At 52.8% G+C, this 22,480-nt stretch overlaps 2 protein-coding genes across 2 annotated transcripts; one reads left to right on the forward strand and one right to left on the reverse strand.

Annotated features, from left to right (window-relative positions):
* Window positions 1-5,092: 5,092 nt before the first annotated feature.
* EAH_00001560 (hypothetical protein, conserved) lies at window positions 5,093-7,600 on the forward strand (the record flags this gene model as incomplete). The annotated part of the gene is made up of 1 exon (XM_013395238.1): window positions 5,093-7,600. The coding sequence occupies one exon, from the start codon at window positions 5,093-5,095 to the stop codon at window positions 7,598-7,600; it is 2,508 nt and encodes an 835-aa protein (XP_013250692.1).
* Window positions 7,601-8,775: 1,175 nt separating this feature from the next.
* Window positions 8,776-17,760, reverse strand: EAH_00001570 (clathrin heavy chain, putative; the record flags this gene model as incomplete). Its single annotated transcript, XM_013395239.1, has 14 exons — window positions 8,776-9,237; window positions 9,436-9,681; window positions 9,806-9,947; window positions 10,193-10,330; window positions 10,623-10,969; window positions 11,194-11,460; window positions 11,562-11,834; window positions 12,019-12,841; window positions 12,930-13,106; window positions 13,382-13,752; window positions 14,022-15,215; window positions 15,425-16,558; window positions 17,293-17,371; window positions 17,741-17,760. The coding sequence occupies 14 exons, from the start codon at window positions 17,758-17,760 to the stop codon at window positions 8,776-8,778; spliced, it is 5,673 nt and encodes a 1,890-aa protein (XP_013250693.1).
* Between the last annotated feature and the right edge of the window lie 4,720 nt (window positions 17,761-22,480).

The raw sequence follows: 22,480 nt of genomic DNA on the forward strand, positions 1-22,480 counted from the left end.
TGTTTGAAACAAAGAAAGACAACCCTCTTCAAGCTACAATACCAATAGACGTTCAAGAACGTGCCCTGTGCTGCCCAGCAACACCACCAGGCGCAGCAACAACAACAGCAGCAACTACAGCAGCAAATAGAGCCGCAGCAGCAGCCTGCCTACTTCTCCAAGTGGGCCTGTCGAAAGAGAGTACAAGTAGAACTCTCCCAGGTTAAGAAAGGACAGAAACAATCGTTGATGCAGCTTGTGAAGAAAATGAAAAGAAAGAGAAGAACGACTCCCGCAGCAATGACGAAAGGAAAGAAGAACCCCAAAAAATCTGAATAGGCGCAGAGGGCAGCAGCGGCAAGCAAGAGCAGCAGCCACCCACAGTCTCACCCACCCACCAGGGAGAGAGAGAAAGAGACACTAAATGGCAGCCCTCTGTAGAGGGCCCGGTATAACTACGTGAAGGTTATGTCCTTCTCGCTGCACTTTCGGCTGTATACTCACAACTAAACTGATTTGATGAACAACACAGAAGCAACGATGCGTCAGCACGAACCCAGCCTCCGAGAGCAAGCAGCCTGTGCAGCAGCAGCCTGTGCAGCAGCAGCACAGCAGCAGCAGCAGCAGACCCCTCGGCACCTCTGTACGCTTTCTAGCCCTGAGGCAGAACCCCTGATAATATGCCGCTACAACTGATAGACCTCTTTTGTATTTATTTGTTGTCTTACATCATTTTGCCCCCAGAAAGACTTTATTTAAATGGCAGACAGACGCACCTTCAGCCCTCTACGCCACCGTCTCTCCCTACTCAGGCCCTCCGCACGCAGTGCGGCGACCATCACCGGCTTTCTTGTCTCGCTCGAATCGCTTCCTTTGCTGTTGCCTGCAATAAATAGTTTTTAAATGTATTTATTATTATTAGAAACTAGAAATAAGACTGCAGAAAGCAGCAAAGCAACAATTTACAAGAAATTCATTAGCCGATACGCAGAGCAGCGGTGCAGACGGACGGCATGTAGACACATCGCTGGGCGCACTTAGCCAACCTCATATAGGGCGCCTGCTCTAAGCAGCCTTTCTTCCTTTTGAATAAAAATTAGCAAAAGTTTTCAACTTGTTCTAAAGATTTATGTCAATAATAGGCAGTATCCTCTGCTGGCGCCCCCAAACCTACAGGCTACAGGCAGGCTTGCCCCTGATTGCTCTCCCCGCACCGTCACTGCATAGGTGGGCCGTGTAGTGTCACAGGAGAAGCAGCGCTTCTTTAGTGAAATAGTTGCAGTCATATATACAATATTCCGAATATTGCAAGGCAATAACTCCTTTTCGCTGCTCTGTGGCAGAACTGCATTTCTTGGTTAACAGGGGGCCACCGTGCCGCTCGTGTATTCATGTATGTTGTTCTCTTGTAAGTTCGTGCGCGTATTACTTCACATAAAAACGTTATAGAGAGCTTTCTACTTAAATATTGAGAACCAAGTAAGTGCTTAGCGTTTGTCTGTGCCGCTTCTGAAATTGTCTTTGCAACGGGACTTCTTCATTTGGAAACGGACAACCGTCGTGTTACATTAATATCAAAATACCTTCGATAAGATGTTCGTATATCCTGCTGATCTTCTCCCCCATCACCTAGGCGCCCTCGGCGTAACGGTCTAAGGCCATGGGCTGGCGTGGAGAGGAACCGGAGCATCAAGAGTAATAACGCACCTTTCTGCAACCTCTTCTGCAACGCAAACATGAAACAACGATACATGAGAGTATACCCAAAAGCCCCTCTTTGGTGCATGAACTTTCAGTGTAGGCAATTCTTCAGCACTTTCATGTCCCTCAGTAGAGAGCCCGCGTGGAACGTGAATCCTTGATAGATACGCAGAGTAGCGTTGAGACCTGCATCAGAGTCCAAATGCTTTCGGTAAGATTTCGCAAACTCTGTTGGCCTCTCCTCCAGTCTCCAGGCGCCCAGAGTACAGTGTCACAATTGGCTGCGGATGGTGCTGAGAGGACAGGGCCTTGCGAGAGTGTCAACGTGCCTTGCTGCAACCTGTTCCGCATGTAAACCCAACTACGCCCGACTCTACTGCATGCACTAACACTGTTGACCAATTATAAGCGCCCATTCTGCCCTCGGTATGCAGCCTGCACGCAAATAAAATGGCCTGTCCTATTTCGGCAAGGCCATGCTATACTGCACTCATGGAAATGCACGTACAGATTTCAACTACATCTGCCACGCCTCTCTCTCCAAAGCACCGTATCCTGTTCCTGCTGCTCTGCTTGGTGCTGCCGTTGCTACAGTTTGTGTTGCTGGTGCTGCTGTTACCACTTCTCTCTTCCAGGCTGAAAGATCTGGTCTTGCCGAGAGTCCAATGTGCAGCAGAAAGGTTGCACCCCCTCACTGTATTTGCGGGTGTCAGATATACTTCACAGCATTTTTCAAGTACCTCCAGTGGCTCCTGACCATTAATAAGAATTTGGGAAAGCACAGAGCCCTGCCGTCACCTCTTGCGGCCACACCACGAGGCAGCACTTTGCGTGAGGGCAAGGGTGTCTCCGCGCTAGTCTTGCTTGCTCCCTTGACTGCGCTTGCCGAACTCCTGCTTCTTTAGTTCCTTAGCTGTTTTCATGCTTCTGTGCTCTCGAATGATGTGACCTTGTTTATTGCAAACAACTACAATGCACCCCTTGGGATCCTTCTTGGTCTTTCTGAGGGCCGAAGTTGCCCAGAGCCGTCGGCTCTTGCTTTTTTCGTTTTCCTGGTGGGCCTTTTTCACATCCCCAATATCCATTGCAACTGTTCCTGGGTTGGTTGCTAGCCCGCTCTCTCCGTCCAGCTAGGGAGGTAGAAACTGCGGTTTCCTCCTCTTTCATGCGTAAGTATTCCCCAATCACGCAACCCTTTCTCCCCTTACTTCCTTCTTTCCAATGGAGCCGGTTACCTACTTCCTCTCTTTGGGGAATAACCTTAAAATGAACCATTGATATGGAGGTTCAGAATCCATCGTTGGACTTCTGCTCGCGAAGGACTGGTACTTCCCGATGTAGCGGCTTATCTATATCTTACCCTGCTTAGGCTTGCCCAGTTTTGTTTCAGCATGTTCACTTGCCCACCTGAAGATAAGCGTCCGTCGCAGCGCAACTCAGCAGGCTTTAATATTACGGATATGCGCCGGAAAAGTTATATCCTTGCTCAGAAAAAACCACTCTTTCCATGCCTCCCCTTTCCAATGACGAAGATATCAATGGCCATTGTAGCTCTCCTGGTGCATTTTGGAGGCGGAAATACAACTCTAGAGGCACAAGGAACCCCTTCGCTGCCCCCTACATCGCGTCGTCCGTCATATCTGAACGGTCGGCACAGACATTCCTCACGAATTGAGGAATGGCCAGAGGAAAATGTCTGAAGACGTCTGCCTCTGGGTTCGATACAGGGGCTGAGCCGGTGTCAACTCGACGATGCTCTCCTCGACTGGTGATCTGAAAGCCGATCTTGATGGAGCCCCACAATGAAAAAGGAGAAAACGGGCCGAGGTTTTGACGAAGATATTGAAGAGAGTACCTAATGTTTTTTTCTTCTCATCTACATGAACTTTCAAGCCATTTTTCAATGAGCTACTAATCACCTTTGTGCACCTATCCGCATTGCTGTGGAGAGAGGGTTCGTTGCGCCCCCCCATCCCGATGAGCCATTCGGTGCAACCGAGTGTAACGGAGAGTCCACTGTCTTAAGCGAGGACCCTAATGAGCCGCAATAGTGCCACCCGGCATAAGAAGGATGTGTTCCAAAAGCATAGGAACACCGCTTCAATGCCCAGGCGTCCTAAGCGTAGCGATCACTGACCAGGGAGCTGTTGCGGAGAGGAGCAGGCCGGTCATGAGCTGCAATGCACCTCGCTACTACTAAAGCTGCAAACACAACTAAACCACCACCTGTGCATGCATCAACACTTTAGGTTGTTGTCAAACACTTAGTTGGCCATGGCCCTCCATAGCCAGCCTCCACCGCGGCTCAAGGGCCTGTAACTGATGAGGAAAGCAAGCGGCTTGCCGTAAGCTGCAACGCGTCCTGCAGCAACTCCTGGTGAAAGGAAACCATGCGTGCAGGCGCAGCCAACCCCCCCTCTGGTGCAAGCAGTAAAAATGTGGATATTTGTTTAACGCGTCCATAGCCATTAGTAGCCGGGCTGCACGCAAGTACAGGTTTGGGTTAAAAGTTCAGGAAGGTCACACCTTTCCTAGATAGACGGACACATTGCTCAACCATCATAACTGCCGCCGCCTCCTTGCAGCGCTGTGTGTTTGCTGAGAAGTGACCGACTGTAAGATTGGCCACTCATCTGAGAAATGTGGGCCATTGCTCAGCCAGTGGGGTTTAGAAACCCCCAGAGCCCAATCCTTTCCGCAAATTATATCACATCTACGTTAAGGGGGTTTGTATTAACCGTTTCCTTCTGCCCTGGAACGCGGGCGTTGGGGTTGCCTTTTCCATTGTGCTCGTCGCATCCCTACTTCGGGCAAAACCCGGTTGCTCTATTCTTCTTCCTGAAGTGGTTCGAGACCTTGTCTATTCTACTGACTCTATTGAACTTATTTATTAGACGTATTTTTGGTGCTCTGCTTTGTTTGCCAAGCAGTTCCCGGGCGCCATGACACTGTCGGGAAATGCACTGTGTTGCAACGATGGCAAGTGTCTCCTTCTGCAATGGCAGGCGGGGGTAGAGAATCTGCCAAGAAATGCAGCTTGACACAAAAACCGCCCTTCTAAAAAAGCAAATGGAAGAGATGGAGTACGAGAATTATGTCCACAGTCGTGCTTTATAATCTCCAAACGTTAGGCGCCGCGTATAGACGTGCAGGCCCGTTGTGCCGGGAGCATCGACCCCTATCTCCACTGCACGCTGCCACGTCGGGCGTTGGAGAGAAATTAATTCAAGCGTTCACCTTATTTCAGAAAAAGTTTTTTAATTGTTTTATTTTCTTCTTATTTACTGCCCCGACCGGCGTAAGTTCATTCAGTGACCTCCTTGCTTGGCGGCATGCTGTTCTGATGCGTGCAGCTGCGAGTTTCTGTTTTATAATAGCACGAGTCTTATAGAAGCTCGTTCCTCTATCGCTGATGGGTGAAAATACATCATCTATAGAGAAGGTTGGGAGGGGTGTCAACCTGTCGTCAGAGCACGAGCAGCAGCTAGGCGCACTGCAGGGCTCTGTACTTTCCACAGCATCTTCTTACGCAAATGTGGCTGTGGGCCACCAACGTATGGTCGCACCTACTCCTGAAAATGAGGAGGTCCCTCATGCAGTGTTCTCAGATCACACGAAGTATCGTTTTCAAGCCCAAACTCCCTCCGCCCTTCTATGGCCCATTCTTGCCTTTTTTTTGGGGGCGTTGGCTCTCGCGTCTGTTTGCAACTCTGTGCGAAACAGCACTGCGAAGTTGGGTCTTGGCGTTCGGCGGCTGGCAAGTAAAGACAATGAAGAACAGGATGACGCACTTGATGATCTCGAAGTGCTCTGCCACCAGTTAGGCGACTGGATGCCACAAGTTCCCTCAGGTGGTGGAGAGCGTTCGTCACCGTCTATTGTAGAGCATGTTTTGTTGGGTTTAAAAAAATACGATGACCCTCCTCCGACACCTTTCCTTGGAGTGACGGCACGAACAATCAAGATTTTGGAAACTGATTACGATGGAAATGAAAGTGATGATCAGGCCAGCGAACCCTACCCGAAACGATTCAAATATTCGTTTGATCCGGAGCCTTACCCTCCGGAATTGACGCATCAACCAATGCAGGTACTGAATCCTGGGCAGCATCCCTCTTGGGCGCCTGCCACGGATTCCTCTGCAACTTTTCCGAGCCATCCTCCTGACTCTCAGCAGCCAACTTCTTCCCAAAACGTGCAGACAATGGTACCTCAAGGGTATGCACACCAAGAAGGGCAACTGCTGCCCAGTCGTGTTGCTCTGACTGAAGCCGAACAGCTCGGCACGCCTCCGGCAACTTCAAGTGGGGTGGCACAAATGAAGTGGTATTACGTTGCCAGTGGTGATGGTTGTGATGAGGATGATGAGGATGATGATGCTGCTGCTGATGATGATGGTGGTGGTGATGGCGCGGGCCCAGGACCCAGCTCAGAACTATTCGAGTTTTCGAGTGGTCCGGATCTGGAGCCTCCCCTGACAGGGCAGCACCAAACAACGCAGCTTTCGAATCTTCAAGATCTCTCTGGGGTGGTTGGCAACTCACTTGCTGAAGATGCTTGGCTCCACCTTCCCGAAGCTCAGAATCCAAGTCATTCCCAAGGCGCCCAGGCACAGGCGGCCGAGTTGCTTGGGTCAACATCTGGAAGTTTCTCTTCAACGACGCCCACAGGCAGTCAAATGCAGTGGCAATTTGTAGATGTGGTGCAGGATCCTGACGGGACAGGCCTTCCGCTGCCCACCCAATCGTTGCAGCATCTGTCGACAGCCGAACTGCAAGCGAGTTCAGTGGAGTCACAGTCAGAGACAAGCGCGCAACTCACGGACATTTCCAATTACACCCACCAGTTTTTTTCTTCACTGCTTCAACGTGTACTGAGCAGCTCTTCTCTTGGTTGTCCCAACTGCACTGGCACCCATCAAGAGGGCAGCGACGAGAACTCTGCCACAGCCTCCAGCGGCACTGGCATCCAACAAGAGAGCAGCAAGGAAGACCCTGCCACAGCCTCCAGCGGCACTGGCACTTATCAAGAGGGCAAGAACGACGACTCTGCCACAGCCTCCAGCGGCAGTGGCACCCATCAAGAGGGCAGCAACGACGACTCTGCCACGGCCTCCAGCGGCAGTGGCACCCATCAAGAGGGCAGCAACAAGGACTCTGCAACAGCCTCCAGCGGCAGTGGCACCCACCAAGAGGGCAACAATCAGGACTCTGCAACAGCATCCAGCGGCTCGGCAACTCTCAAAGACCTACTCAAAAGCAAGAAACCAAAGCAAGCAACAAAGCGCAGTGCTTCACAAGGCGAAGGCGAGACAACCGTCAAACAGACTTTTCCTCGGCTTCCCACAGTGAGATGCAAGGTGAGTATTCCGCACTCTAGTGTGAGGTCGCCCGAACTTCCGTCGCACACTCCGTGTTACCTCGCCCGCGAGCTTTTACGCGTATGGCGTATCTGCAATAAGCGTAGCATCTATCAGAGAGATGTGGAGCGTTTACTGCGGCAAGCGGGCAAATTGGCCAAGCACGCTCAAGATCTGATGGCCTCCCCTCTCAAGCAGACTCCCACGGAGGCCGTCGACCAATTGGGGCGCCGGTTGCTGTTGCTTGAAGCGATGTACTCGATCAAGAAGGTCCTAGGACCTCGCGTGCAGTGGGATGCGTGGTGGAGATACTTCACCGCCGGAATCCCCTCGGACTACTGCAGGCCTTTGCCAGAGAAGCATCGCCAGTTATCACGAACTCTACACAATCTTGCCTTGGAGCTCAGCATCGCCGTGATGAAGTACAAAATTGGCGACGCCCCTTCACCGGAAGAAGTTGCGACCCTCAAGGAAAAGTTGTTTACAGGAGAGACAGCCACTAGTCACTTCCGTAGGGAGGAGTGGGACGCCTGGCGGCCCGAAGGACAAAGCTCCACATGACGCCATGCCATCAATGCATTTATCTCGTGCTCTCGCTCCGCATCGTTGCCCACAAGGAGCATGTTCCCCATGGAGCAAAGGCTACGCAAAATCCCTGCTTCAGCGAAGCGTATTTTTTCTCTGGGATATCATTTCATTCATTTTATCTCCCGCCGATCCCAGGCGTTGTTTATTTTAGATGGTCAAACGCAAGCTTTTTCGGCTTCTTTCACCCACTTGAGCTCTTGAAGAGCTCAGCGGGTTTATTATTTTATGGCACAGAACCAGGGGCCCGTGGCTACCGCGGTAGCGCGCCGACCTACAGAAGTTCCACCCGAAGCCCAACAACGTTTTTGCCAGATACTCAGGCACTTGGTTTTTATGCTTTCCAATGTGATCTAGACCAAATGGTCCACGGACAGAAGGGCGTACCGCCACCATCCCCCTCCCCCCGCCCCCACAACGGCTAGTCAGGAGTCTGGGAATGTAATCACGCAGTCTCTCGCCTATTGTTACAAAGCAACAAAAAACGAAACTACGTACTATCAGAAGAACACATGACGACTCTACGTGAGGCCCATTAACAGCACACGGGCGGGCATATTGTTGAGTAAGTGCAATGAGTTTGTTGCAAATAAGCCACGCTCACTGTCAGGGCTACTGCTCTTGCTGTCTAGCCACTGTAGCAGATGCAGCAAGTGCGAAATGTTCTTCTGTCTGAGTTCCTGTTACTGTAGAGCAACAACCAGAGGCGATCCACCGTCTGCCCGGGAGGGTGCGGCTGCCATGAGCACTTCGCCTGCTGCGCCAGGCTGTCCTCCTGCCGACCAGCAATGAGCAGAAACCAACTTTAGCACACCTCCGAGATGAAAGTAAAGACACGAGCAACCGCTGCTGCCGCTCCTTAATAACAGTAGTGCCTCCGCGTGAAGTCACAGTAGCTGTACAGACGGAGGTTGCTGCTGAGAGCTGCAGCGGCGTTCAGTCACGCTGCTGTTGCTGAGTGCAAGCCTGGAGCCTCTCCCCGTTGCGGTAATGCCGCTGGGATGCTCGAGCCGCAACAGCAGCGGCAGTCCTTGGGCAGCAAGTTGGCTGACCTGAAACCTTTGCTCAACAATTTTGCTGCCTCCGGGAGGTGCTTTGGTGCCAACCGCTCACGAGGAGCAGCTATTGCTCTGTAGACGGAAGAGAACCAATCATCTGGGGGGTCCCTCATTCTGGTTCCATAGAGGACAGGACGAAGGACGGGCACAAACAGCAGGAGCTCCTGCTGTTTGCTTCCTTGGCTCAACACCAACACTGCCATTCTCAGCGGCAGCATCGGAGTAGTCCGAGGCAGCACCAACAGACCGGCAGGCAGGAAGTGGGAGGAGCACGACAACACTAACAGCAGCACTAAGAGCAGCCTCGCTGCCCCTTGCAGCTGTAGCAGCTGAGTCTCTAAGTGACAGCGCAGGTAGCCCCTGCGCACTGCGAAAGGCCAGCTCCCAGCTCCACCAGGCAGCCTGCAGAAACGGGCAGCGGCTGGGACTCCCTCCAGCAGCAGCCCACTCTAGGCCATAGCCGTCTCGGAGGCCCTCCCCCATAGCTCTCAGAGGAGGCCTGCAGTGACTCGGACGCTTCGTGTCTTCTCTACAAAGGAGGGATACTCGCCGCGCCTGCAGACAACCAACAGTAGCATCAAGTGCATGCAAGACAGAACGGAAGAACTCCTTCCTGTACACTCTTTGTTCACTTGGCTGCCTGAAAACTAGGGTATCTTGCCACACACACAAGAGCACGCCAAACGAGAGCACAAAAAAGACAGACACTTGCCGTAGGCTGTTGCATGCGTTCTATTCTGCAGAACTGTCTACTTCAAATCTCTGCGGATACATCCAAAACAAGCCCAAGGCTTCCAAGAACTGACCAAAGGTCTGGTGAGACGGGGTGCAGTTGGATGCAGGAGGCATCAGAGCCAATCCTCCCATTCCTGGAAGCATCGTCATGGGCTGCATGCTGTAGTCAGGTACATAATCATTGGGGGCGCTCTGCTGCAACTGCTGCTGCTGCTGCTGCTGCTTGTCCAGCTGGTCGAGCCGTGTGTTTACGTCACGCACTACCTGTCACGCAGATCATTGCAACCAGATTTCCGCAGCAGCTCCAGCAGCGGCAGAACGCGATTCGTAGCCCTACAGCCTCACCAGTTATCATACTGCGGCTTTCTACCGGCCGTGGCACCCTTACGTGGATAAGGTAAGGCATGATAAAGTCCACCACTTTGTGGCGCCATGCTAACTCCAGTGCCACGTCCGGCTTCACAAGGTCACAGCAAGTGTGAAGGCAGGCAGCGAACGCCTCGGGGTCTTTCAAATCCGTTAACAAGTACCTGCAGATGGGAGGCCCACCAACGAATACCGCTTGGCCTAGTAGCTACCGGTAAGTGCCATTCAAGAATGCTTCAGGGTCCATACGAGGTGTAAATAACCTCCCCAGGCAATTCATATCGACTACGGATTACCACTGCAATTCCCGTGTCGAAGGGTGCATGGCAATGCATACTGAGTATTGCGTAGTCACAACTCCACGTGCATGGGACACATAGCATGAAATGTGCACAAGGATCCGGCTTACTTCAGCAAGTCTTCCACTAGCTGGGCGCTGCCTGACTCCTTAGCAGTTTCAATGCAGTCTTGAAGCTGTGCGTCTTTCTTGGAAAGTTCGATCGCCAGGGAGTACTTCTTGTTCTTCTGATACAAGAGCGCTGCAATCCTGAAACGCAGCATCTCGCCGTATGCAGAAAGCCGTTGGACTGATATAGCAAGCGTTGCGACTGCATGCAGCTGCTATTCACAAAAGCCTGTTATTGCTGCATCTCTCAATGGTTTAGCTTTGGGTTTGGACAGGGTGCTCCGCCTCCCCGGTCAGCACGCAGGACGAAGCTGGCCGACACCCGCCCCTCACGAGCAAAATTCCAGAGCACCTGACGGGCAAGACCATCTTTGCCTAACCTACATCCTGAAACCGTCAGTCGCAAACCCAGATAAAAGCATCGAAGGCTAACCTGCGCATGCCAAGTTCACTGTGCCCCTCCAGTTGCTTTGCCAGGCCCAACTGGTCGAAGTTATCGCACTCGGAGATTAGCTCTCGAATGCGCTCTTCATCTTGGGCTTCGACGAGGAGTTCCAACATGGCTTCGTTGACTGCTGCAATATTAAGAGGAAGCTGCTCCTGTAGATACTTTTCTATCAAGGGGAGATGTCCCGCCTTGCGCAGTTGCTGTACTACCCTCGAGTGGTCCACTTTCCGGTCAATGCCCTTGAGCAGCGCGCACAGTTGCAGCGGATGCTCTTCCAAGTAAAACGAAATCGCACGGTAGAGCAACTCCACATTGGAGACCTTCTGTACGACCTGAGGCACCCGCACACCGAGATCAACACCACCGAGATCTACAGACCACAAAGTTGGGTAGCGAGCGTCGCTACTTTTGCTTTGTCTTTCTTGATCACGACTCCTCAACTCGTTCCCGATCCCGTCGGCGCTTCTATGGCAAATGCTGAATGACCTTTCGCATTTTGCCGCCCTGCATGCGAAGGCTGTGGCCGGAGACTGCAGACGGGCAGCGAGAGACAAACCTGGATGAATTGGTCATGTTGCCACGCCGTGGGATGGAGGATCATGCAGTTTGCCGCCTGCTCGTACTCGTCGTACATGGTGTGTAGATACACCGCTTCCTTCCAAAGACAGCACTTCTCGCAGGTCCGAATAAGTCGGGGGATGTTCATGCGTGCCTTGTGCTGCTTACAGTGATCCATAAGTTTGGCGCTGTCGTATGTCGCATACAGCACTCCCAGCTCAGTGAAGAGCCCCACGTGCGTCCGCTCCCCTTGAGCTCCTGTTTCCTGAAGGAGTGCAACCAGAAAATGCAGACCCTCCACGCCCATCACAGCACCGTGACATCACCTCTGTCAAGGCATGTCTCTACGAAAGCGCTCGAGCTCACCAGAAGCTCCATAAGCTGCTTATGCAAACCCCATCTCTCGTACTCCTCAACCAAAGCGTCGAGCAGGTCAGGATGGGCAATAAGCTGGAGCCCAGCTGTGTGGGCGCACTTTATGTCTCCTTCATTCAAGGCCCCAAAAGCCACCTCCTTCCAAGTCTTGGGGTTCTTTGCCTTTCGCGCAGCATCCACAGCCGCCCCAAAGTCCTTCATCCGCACAAAGCAGCTCGCCAGCTTGCTGTAGTTTGGCAGACTCTGGTACAAGATCTTCGAAGCCTAAGGAAAAGGGAGAACAGCACAGCAGGTACGCTTTCTAGCGTCTCAAGCACATCCTCTTACGTAATACAAAATAGGCAACAGCACAAAAAGTCCCCTTCGTGTTGGTACAACAAACGACGCCGTGAGGAGTCGGAAGAGCCTTATGGGCCTGCACAAGGCACTCGGCGTCCAGCTGGCGTACTTGATAGCGACCCTGCTCGAAGAGCCTATCCCCCACAGCCTGAACGTTGGCAGTGTTGGGCCCGTTGAGGAACATCTCCAGGTCCTCGAGTCTCTCAGTCATCGCGTAGGAGTAGAGCAGCTCCGAATCCAGAGTCTGGTCCTTGATAGTAATGCTTTTGCGAGCCATGAGCAGGTAATCCGCCAAAGCCTCGAAGGCCCCTTGCTCAGTTGCCTTCTCAACAACCTCCTTGAACACTTCACCGTCGTTGGCCTTAATCAAGGAATCCACAGCCTCCACCACACGAGCCTGCCGCAGCTGCGCTCTCCCCAGTTTGCGCCACACCTCCGCACTGCCGCAGCGCTGAGCAAATTCTTGGGCTCTTTCGAGTTCCTGCTCGCCCCCCCCAGCAGCGGCTTCCAGCAATGTGTCTGCTGCCTCCGCCAGCAACCCAAACTTCCTATATATCGTCAACGCCTCCTCTCGCAGGCCGTTTTCCAGGGCCACCTGTGCAATCGCCGCGCCGTCAAAATTCTGTAGCCGGTTTATGTATCCCATGACGCGTGAAGGTTCTGCTTTGATGGCTGTCAAAATGAGCAGGTTCTGCAAGTTCTGGTTCGAGCTGAAGTCGCTGTTGTGCAACACAATCTTCTCCAGCAGCTCCGTCAGCTCCTGTGGCAGCTGTGCGCTGATGAAAGCATTTACTGCCGCAGACACCTCGTCTGCAGAAGATGACTCTGGAAGGGCTGAGGAGACCACCTGGTCTATCACCGACCGCCGATAGTTATTCTCGGGCCTCAAAACGTAGGCCCACAGTTCCGCGCACTGACGCTCCACGAGGTATCTGCATGCACGCAGGACACAGGCAAAAACGCTAGGAAGAAAACCACTTGTTTTTTCTTTGGTGCACGCGCAGGTTGAGGAAGAGTTACCTGGCTTGGAGCCGGAAGAGGCCGTTCTTGTTTGTAAGCTCCACCAGCTGCGTGTCACATGGTCCCCAAGCTCTCTTGTACGCAATGAACGCCAAATGGGGGTCCCTTTCTTCGCAGTACCTCCCCACCTCCATTGAATCATAAAAAGCATTCGTCTTCAAAAAGTTCTCCGCATCGCTGCGGGCACCAAGGGCGTACAAAATATCAATTCCGCCTAACACCAAATAACTGGTCCCTAACCTTATCTAAGGATGCAAAGGCTACTCGAACCCGTTAGTAAGTACTGCAGACTAGTGGGCGCTGCAGCTGCTATTTCGCCTCCCAGAAGCACAATAACTCTTCTACCCTACGGCATATCCCCAACTAGTGAAAGGAACATTTTCGCATCTGCTTCCATGACTGGGTAGTGTTAAGATGTCTACTCAGCTCGTTAACTTCAAGCGGATCCTTACCGGTTTGTATCGATAAATATCTTGGCCAGGGCATTGTGAACTGCTGGGTCCTGGTTGCCCTCCGCCACGCGCTGCTCAAGCCACTGCAACAACAGCCTCAGCCTGTTCCTCTTCTCGACCTCCTCTACGAGTTGCGCGGCGCTGCAGTTCCCGCGGACTGCTTGAAGTAGCTGCTTGATGAAGTCCTCTGGGGCGTCTAGGTCCACGAGCGCCCCCACCACCAGCGGGGCGTTCGCCGCATTCACGCGAGAGACGTACACCTCAATGTACCGCAGCAAGGCGTGTTTGTACAGGTACTCTGTCAGCTCGACCACAAAGCCATGCAGGTCGCAGACGTATATCAAAGGCCTGGGGTCGCTAAGCTTGGCTTGCTGCAATTGACCGCAACGGAAGACAGACGCAATCCGAAAATAGCCTACACGCTGAGAAAGCGAAAGGGCCTGTAGCTGGGGCCCCACACTTGTGATATGCGGAGACATAGGGATGCTTGCTGCATCCAGCGGCAACCAAGGAAACCCATGCGGAAAGAAGCGCCACAAAACGCTACGTGGGGCATGCGTCTAGATCCAAGTGCAATCTTCACGAGGAAACTCGGAAAGCACCGCCAAAAACCTCAAAACGAAATGCATGCGCAGCTTACCTTGAGGAATTCCTTGACGCGCTGCGGCTCGTAATGCTTGCTTTCTCTGCAGACTCGCTCGACCTCCTGTGTGTGGTTTAGTTTCGCTGCCGCCTCGATGTACTTGAAGTGGACCTCTGGGTCTGTGGAGAAGGCCAGGATGGAGCCTAAAAAGTAGAAGATGCCTTCGTAGCTGCTGAAACGCTCGAACATGGCAATTAAACGTTCTGTGCCTAGCTGTTCGTGGAACTTGATGGCCACGCCTACCACGGCCTGCAGGTTCTGAGATGAAGAGCGCAGCATATCCGTCAAGATCTCCACACACACATCGGGGGCCATGCGGCCAAAGAACTGCGCCATCCATTCCTGCGATATCTTGCCTCCCGTTTGCAACAGCACGCGCTTCACATCTGCCAGCTCCGTGTAGTTCTCCAGAGCGCGCTGGTACAGCCCTGCCGCCTCACACAGCGCCCCCACTTTTTGCCGGTCGTAGTGAGTAAGCATTTCCATTTGGAATATGGCCTCCGCCACTTGCGGGGAATGCTTCAGGTTTATTTCAAAAAGCCGGGTCTGAAGGGGCCCTTGCTCTGGCTTGTTACCCTTCAGGTACTCCAGCAACAGCGAAGACAACTCTTGAAAGCGCTGCTGCTGCAAAAGAACATCGACCACTTGGTTGGGGTCTACAAGCGGAGGTTCCGTGGCAAGCAATTTCTGAGCAAACGCCATGGCGCCCTCCGGATTGGTCGCCAGCATCGAACGCAGCAACGCCGAGTAGTCCGCCTGCATGCGAGTCTGCGCTGCGTACTCCAACAGCTCATCGGTCTTACCTTGCTCCACCAGCATGAGCATAACCTTCTGGCCAGCCTTGGCCTTTTTGTATACCTGAGTGGCGAGCGCTGCATCCAGAGGCCTCAGCACATCCCCAAGCTCCTCTGTACACTCTAGTTTGTCTTCTCGCAGCCATGTCGTCACGAAGTCCTTCCTTCCTTGGGCCACCACCGGGCGCACCAGTTCCAAACTCTCCACTGCATTCAAAGATCCGTATTCCAGGAGGGTTGAGAAGTACAGCAAGATGGCGGATGTCTGTCCTGGCTGTGCCGGGACACCCTTAAACTGCTGCAACACTTGTGGCGTCCGCAGGCGCCCCGACTTAAGCGTGGCACAGATGCGCGCAGCTCCCCGGTAGTCGCCGCTAGCAAAGTGCTGGTTAAAGGCCTGCATGCATGCCACACACCTGGCGCCGCAGAAGCCTGCCCTGGAGGCCCCAAAGAGTTGCTACCCTCTCAAGAAGCCAGCCTCAAGCCGCAAGAAGCGGAGGCAGCCGACCAAATGCATGGTCAAAAGGCGTACGTATGGCCACGCGATAGCAACAACGAGCGCACAAAAACAGGAATGAGGCTAGTATGCGCAGCATGCACGCTCACCTGAACAAGAGCGTCGTCAGCCCCCGGGAGGCCGTAGCGCTTCGCCAAACTCAGGTATATTTGGGCTCTGTTTGGCAGGTGGGGCAAAGCATGTTGCATGTAGGGACCCAGCAATCCCACGTTTACGGTTGTAAGCGCCACCACGCCCTTCTTGTGGACGGTGATGACGCCTCCTGTTTGAGGAGAATCCGCAGTGAGAAATACGGGGTCTTGGGAAATCCGGTGTCTCAACAGCTGGGTGCCGGTGAAGGCGTCAAAGAGCAGAAGGAAACCGCCCTTAGTGACTAAGAACACGAGGCCGAGCTTCTTGCTGAGATGTACGGCGAGTGGGAAGTCCGAAGGCGCATCTGGAGATAGGCTGATGTCTGCACATACGCGAAGGGGAGGCTTGCCGTCTTCTCTCTTGGGAGCCAAGTCCCTGACATGGAGTTTAAACTCAGGGCTTCCTCTCTTTTTCTCAGCAAAGCAAATAACTGGCTGAGGGCCCAGCGCCTCATCCACCACCAGCCCCCCGAAACAGGCCGCGTGCCCCTCCAGCTGCTGGTGTTTCTTCAGCTCCATAGAATACAGCTGCAGTGAGCCATCGATCGTCTTGCCTCCGTCTTGCGTACTGATGCCTGTGAGTACGCACCACTTCATTTCTTTGTCCGTGGAGTACCCGATGATCTGCACGCCCTCCGCGAGTCGGCCTTCTCTCTCGCAGATCTTCTGAGGCTCCCCCGCCTCCGCCCCCTCTCCCAAAGTCCAGTGCCAAACAGCCTTGTCCGTGACTAAGGCCAGCACGCGGGGAGCCACCCACCGCCAGTATACAATTGATTCCGACATAGGGGCTGTGCCCATCCGTGCCTTCGTCTCCAGGTTCAGCACCTGCACTACTTGCTGCCCCCCATCTGCCTTTGCACGCAGAGCAACGATGGGGTCCGTTGGGTGGTGCAGCGCTGCCTCCGCCTGCGTCGGCTTCTTGGTCACAGAGTAAGCGCCAGAGCTCCCTGGGGCCTCCAAGGCCTCCTTCGGGTTAAGCGACACAAAGTATAACTCGTTGCTCTCCACATCACGCACCACCAAATGCTTGTCGCCGTCCACTGCCACATTGCCAAACCGAAAGGACGCGCTCTTCACACCCGTGTCCCCAAGCTGCACCCCCCAACACAAACATACATACAGGCGCACTCAAGCGCCCCTCCAGCATCCCACGCACACCGTGACAAAGCCCGTCTACAGAGAACAGGCTTCGCCGCCGCACGTGGCAGCTACGACCCATAGTAACAAAGGAAGAAACGCACTGCGTTCTCCTGAAGGCACGGCCACATCAAGTGCATGTATATGAAAAGGAGACGTGAGGCCTTACGTTGACAATGGGGGTCAGCTGTACAGGCAGCTGCTGCGCCATCTTGTGGATAGAACCTCAAACAAACCCGATGCAGATGTTGGCTGCATTCCGCACAATCACAAGCCAGACATCCTGCAGATTAGGTTGCATAAACTTTCACCTTCGGACACTCAAAAACGCGCATAGCATTTTTCCCTTGGCAGCACATAGCAAGGGCGACCACTGCAGCTGATGAATGGGGTCCGCCTGCCCCAGTCTTGAGAGTCGGCGGGCGTCGGGCGGCAGAACTGTTCCCTGAGCTGCTCTCGCCGCGCCAACTCCTAAGTTGCATCTCAGCACAGGCTCTGCACAAGAGTCAAATACAGGGCCCATTTAGGTGTGCGAAGAAGCAAACGAAACTCCACGGGCCGCTCATCCTTAACGGCCGTCGCTCTCGTGTCTGGGCGAAACGAGTGTTTCCCTTGAGGGAGAGCCGCCACCAGAGCACCCAAAAAAAGGACACCAGGGTGTACTTCGATGCAGGTGGACAAATACTCACTCTTGAACGCAGCCTGTTAGGCGGCGAGGCGCCGGGAGGAACCGGAGGACGGCCTGTAGTGCCTGGCACTACAGTGTGCCTGGAATTTTGAAAGGAAAGTCACAAACACAATAGGAAGATGAAATAAGACAGAATTGAGCCTGCTTGCCCCTCTCTAGAGGGATTAGCTTGATCCTAGTTCCAACAAGGCACACGTGAGTGTTTGGGGCTGGCTGAGACTGCGTGCATCGCGCAGAAATGGGTTTGGAAGAGCGGTTCGTTCCCAAAAATCATCAGAAAGGCCGACTCATGTAAGTCATCTTTTGTGTCTTTTCACACGCAGTGAGATTTTGGGTGTATTTGGTGCGTGCACCTGGAACTGCCGTGTGCCGAAGTTGCTCTAATGTGAGACGGACGTGTTTCTGTGGATGTTACACTTGTGTAGAGTGAATCTGTATCTGGTAGTGACCTTGAGTCTGTCGCCAACATAGGAGCGGAGGTTCCCACCGTGGCTTCCTCCCCTGCTGCTACCTCGTGTATGCAAGGGATACGGTCCTGCTGCGAGCCTCTAGTGCTGGGAGTTTTGCCTGTATTGAGCCAATTCTGGCTCATTCAGCTCTCTGTTTCTTCTATTTGTATTTAAAATGCCCGGCTTTTCGATTTCCTCTACGTGAAATTTTGATTCTAGCCTCCTCTCGGTGGGACTGTTGGTGGGTGAGCGCTCCCAAGGTGCCCATTTCGGTTAGAAATACTTGGCGTTCTCCTCAGCTAATTGTCAATTTATTTCAGACTAGCTTTGTGATTCCCAGACGGGCAGCGGGCCCCCCTGTAACGAGAGTCGGCAACTTATAGGGAAGACATGGGGAGCCACTTTGGAAGTCCAAGTAAGCCAAAAATTCCGGAGGAGCAGCTTACTTCTACTGTAGTTCCCACTCACCCTGGGCACAACGGCACGAACTCCTGGGGCTGGTGGGGAGAGTAAACGGTGCCTCCTGAGCGAGGCAACCTTTCGTGCAAACGAATCCAAGGCCCGCTTGTTATGCCAGCACAAACACTGTACGCAGTTGTTGAACACTTCCTTGGCAATCAGCAACAAACCTGCATGCAAATAGAAGTACACCTATCAACTGCATATAGACAGTGTCGCATGGGCCTTCCCTGTCCCACGAAACAGCACAACAAATGGTATGTGTGGCTGCCCAACGAGGGGCGGTGGTGCCAAGGCAGAGAAGAGCGCTGAAAGGGAGGTGAGCCCCGAACACGGGAAAAATATTTTTTGATCTACGAAGATGACGAGCGGCATCTGCCGCTGCTGTGTATTTATGCTGCTGGCGCTGGCGACCGAACCTCTCTGCGGCGCCACGGCTGAAGCCTTTGCCTTGTGCTTGCGTTAGAAGCAGTCTTCTAGTACTCGCATCCAAACCCACTAAAGAGATGCAGTGAACCACCTCCGGCATGGAAGATCAGTACTATCGTGAGCAATGGTTCAGGACAGCGCCAAAAGGGGGACTGTAGCAAGGACTGTCTGTTATTGTCTGTACTTACGTGCAGGCTGGCTGTTAAGGGCCATGAAAGTATTTTAATGCAGGTATACAGCGTTAGCCCATGCATCAAAGGGAGGCTTATGTACACCTGCATTTGCCTTACAACAGAAGTTAGATCAAAGTGCCTTGAATACCTTTGTGGGGGGGCTCCTCTCCGCACTAGCCGCAGGCCCTTGGGCCGGTGTATCCAGAATGCGGAGAGACTGGAGGGGAGATTCAAGACGAAATTTCGCTTCAAGACGAGATTTCGCTAGAAGCGAAATCTTGTCTTGAAACTTTAGATGGTAGTGCCGCTCACGACATTCCTGTGCAAAGGTGGAGGAACCCCGTCACAGCGGTCCAGGCACCGTAATATATAAAAATGAGTGTGTAGTCGGCGCAGCAGCACCTAATTAGCCACAGGTAGACAGACGGGCATAAATCACAGCAGAGTCAGCAGAATAATTAACTCCCGCGAGTGCGTCGTTTAGAAGGTGTGAGCCCTTCTATACATGTGCCAGAGCAACCAACAACAAAAGGTAGGCCCCACTTTACCCCACACTGCGGACGCCCACGCTTGAAATCTCCGCTGCAGAGTTGAAGATGGCCCGTGCATATTTTCTCCACTTGTTGTCTTTCTGACAGAGCACCAACAGAGCCATTGTTTCACTGCTCCTGGTTGTTCAAAAGAAGGGTTCGTCGAAATCAGGGTTCGAGGCAATGTCACGTGCCTGGAAGGAGTTGTACAGCCTTCCTCTTCTGTATCTGTCCAGGTTTGTCCCTCTCCATCCGCTAGAGGGGAAACAATGGTAGCCCTTTCTGCGATAAAGTTGCGATAGTAGGACACGAGATGAAGGACCTTCTGAACCTCCGTGCGAGTAAGCAGGGGAAGCGGCCACGCCCGAATGGGCTCTACCGTTGCTAAATCTTGAGTTTTGCTGCGGAAGGGCGAGACGCGAAGAGGCCAATTGCTTGCATGGAAAAGATCGCTGCTGCGCTCCTCCAGAACGGTGCTTCTTAGGCAGCGCATACCGCAGGAGCTGGAAGAGCTCCCGTACGTCCCGGCTGAATGCAATAGCGTCATTTTTGCATCTAAACATTCATCCCTAAAAGAAAAGGAGCAGCCTGTCGCTACAGTTTGGCAAGCGCATTGAGGATCCCAAAGGGGATGCAGATGTACTCTGCTTTACTAGGGAGGTTGCAGACCTCAGTCTTGTGTCTTTCTCCGGGATGTACAGGAATACAAAAGTGTATCAGCGAAGATGAGTCATAAAAATTTTGCTCGAACTAGCAAGCGGTTAGTTAGTTCGTCGACCCGCTGCATTGGAAACTTTCGCTTCAGTGTGATTTTTCTTGACGTGCTCAAATTCGAACCTCATATGCACTTACAAATCAATTTTGTTCCAAATGCGATCTTCATGTGCAGCTCTGAACACGGCTTGGGGCCGGTTGGCGAGTTATTTCGATGCGGTGCACTGGGTGGGCGTCCAGCGGTGGCCTCTTCGCTGGGAGCTCTCTGTCAATCCCATTGACTACGCGAGAGAATACTTGCCCACTCTTGCTGTTCCTCTGGTTTGATTGGGCCTATTACCCCGAAATCACGGGATTGGTAAAACAGCGGCGGAGTGCATGTATTTCTCCGTCGTGTCGAGCAGTGCCTCTACACTGCGTTGGTGTCCTTATTGTTGACACACTGATTCCATTCGCCTCGCTACAGAAGATTCAACAGCTGTTACGGACGCCAATAGATGCACTTTCTCAGTAATTTCTAGCATATGGACCTTAATAGTGTCGGTTGGAGGCCTCAATCGCTCCCTCGGCTGACTCCACCACCAGGTGCCTAGCAGTATGTTATGGTGGACTGGTCTCAATGCAAACCCAGTACCATGGCAATACAATCCACTTTAGAATTGGGCACTCACTTTGCACCCGCACTTCTACCGTTCCCCTTCTGTCATCGACAGAACTGAGTTGCAGAGATTGCCCCTATGGATAGACAGATAGCTTGCAACGTAGCTTGGTATATAAGATCCACTTCGCATCCTGTGTCAAGTAGTGCTAGCAGCGCCAAATCCCTAACACGAATTTGGGCAAACATAGAGTTGCGTCGGGGACGATCTGTAGGTATTGATTCCACCTAGTTCCCCTCCATCACTAAGCTTCACGTCGCGTGGTGGCCAGAGCGCATGCCTGCTCACTTTTTGGTTCTCCGGGAGGCACTACTTGAAGTCTTACTTTTCTCGTGCCTAGGTGTCTACATCTGTCTTCAAGCTCGAACTATGTAACCTTTTTCGTCGCAAAAGAAGCGCATGCTCCGTTTGGTACGTCCCACCGGCCTCTTGAGCACCAGACTTCCGGGTTACCGTGTGCTCTTCCTTCCACCATACTCTGGGCGGGGCCGGCACCACACACGGAGTGCGCATTGGCTTTACACCAGGGTCGTTTTCCAGGTTATCAAAGAATTCCTTCACTAGCCCCACATCTATGCTCCCAGCACATCTGGGCGCTTCGCGGTTTCCACAAAATTGTTCTTGCGGAGAGAAGAATTTCCGCTGGATAAGCTGCGGATCCCACTCCCGTTTCAATGCAACTAGGCGCCCAGACCCCCGACGGAGAGCAGATCGTGAAAAATATTCCTTGTTAGAGTAGAGAAGGGCTGAAGTTTTAACAGAGGCTATATAGAGAATATCTCTTCTCCCTCTTCTCTTGGAAAGGGGCGCGCTCGCGATTATTCAGTTCCGTACGCCATGTCGCCTCGCTGTGGGGGTGGGCTTCTCAGCTCGCGCCTGACCTTCATATCAATGCACTGCTACCAGGTATAACTAGAATTCTCGAGTTTTGTCTAGGACTGTTGTGAGCTGCACTAGAATCGAACAAATTCAGACACGCCATGCAACACGCTCGCAGGCGCTGCACATTAATCCCCTTCGGTTTTCACAGGAAACAATAAATATTGTGCTCTGTCTGACACACTTCACCTGAAACAACTTCCTTTTCTTGGCGTGTTTGAAGCCCTTGAGTGCAAATGGTTCGAACCGCAAGTCGCTATTCCTGACGGACAACGGAATGCTGCGAAGTGTCGAACTGTCCGCCTCTACAACTAAAAGGTGAATATTGAAGGGGTCTGAGAAGCTCTGTAGGACTTCTGCAAGTGACTCACATATCAGCGAGATTAACAGCATGCGACGACCCGCAAAGGCACAGGCGTAGCCACTCGCCCAAACTTCAAGGGTTCGACGAAATAACAGGGTGCTTTAGGCACCCGCGAATGCATGGAGAACCCAGTAATTGCATTTCATACTTGCTGAGTAGAATAAATATGATTCAACAGGCCTGGGGCAAGCTTTTTTCAGGCTAAGCTGGCCGTTGTTGAGGTTGGTGAGGCGGGCCGGACGCTCCCCTGCCAGCATGACTGGTACCCTACAGTAACGGCAGCTTCACACCTCGCCCTACTTAGCGAAAGCAGTGAATTAATTTCTAGTTGAGATAATTAACTATATTTCATCCCCTGAGTGGAAGTGCCAGTTACGCGCGACTACCTCATGCCCCAAAAAGCCGTATCCCTAACGAGCCCTGGCTTTCCGCTAGCGGGAGGTTGGGGTGTTCGCCGAATGAGCCAGATTGGGATCAGCGTTTTGAGTTCTGCTTTTGCAAGTCAAAAGCCATTGTGCTTTTGTAGAGGGTAA

Source organism: Eimeria acervulina, genomic scaffold (assembly GCF_000499425.1).
Source record: "Eimeria acervulina Houghton genomic scaffold, Eah_scaff5, whole genome shotgun sequence".
NCBI lineage: Eukaryota > Apicomplexa > Conoidasida > Eucoccidiorida > Eimeriidae > Eimeria > Eimeria acervulina.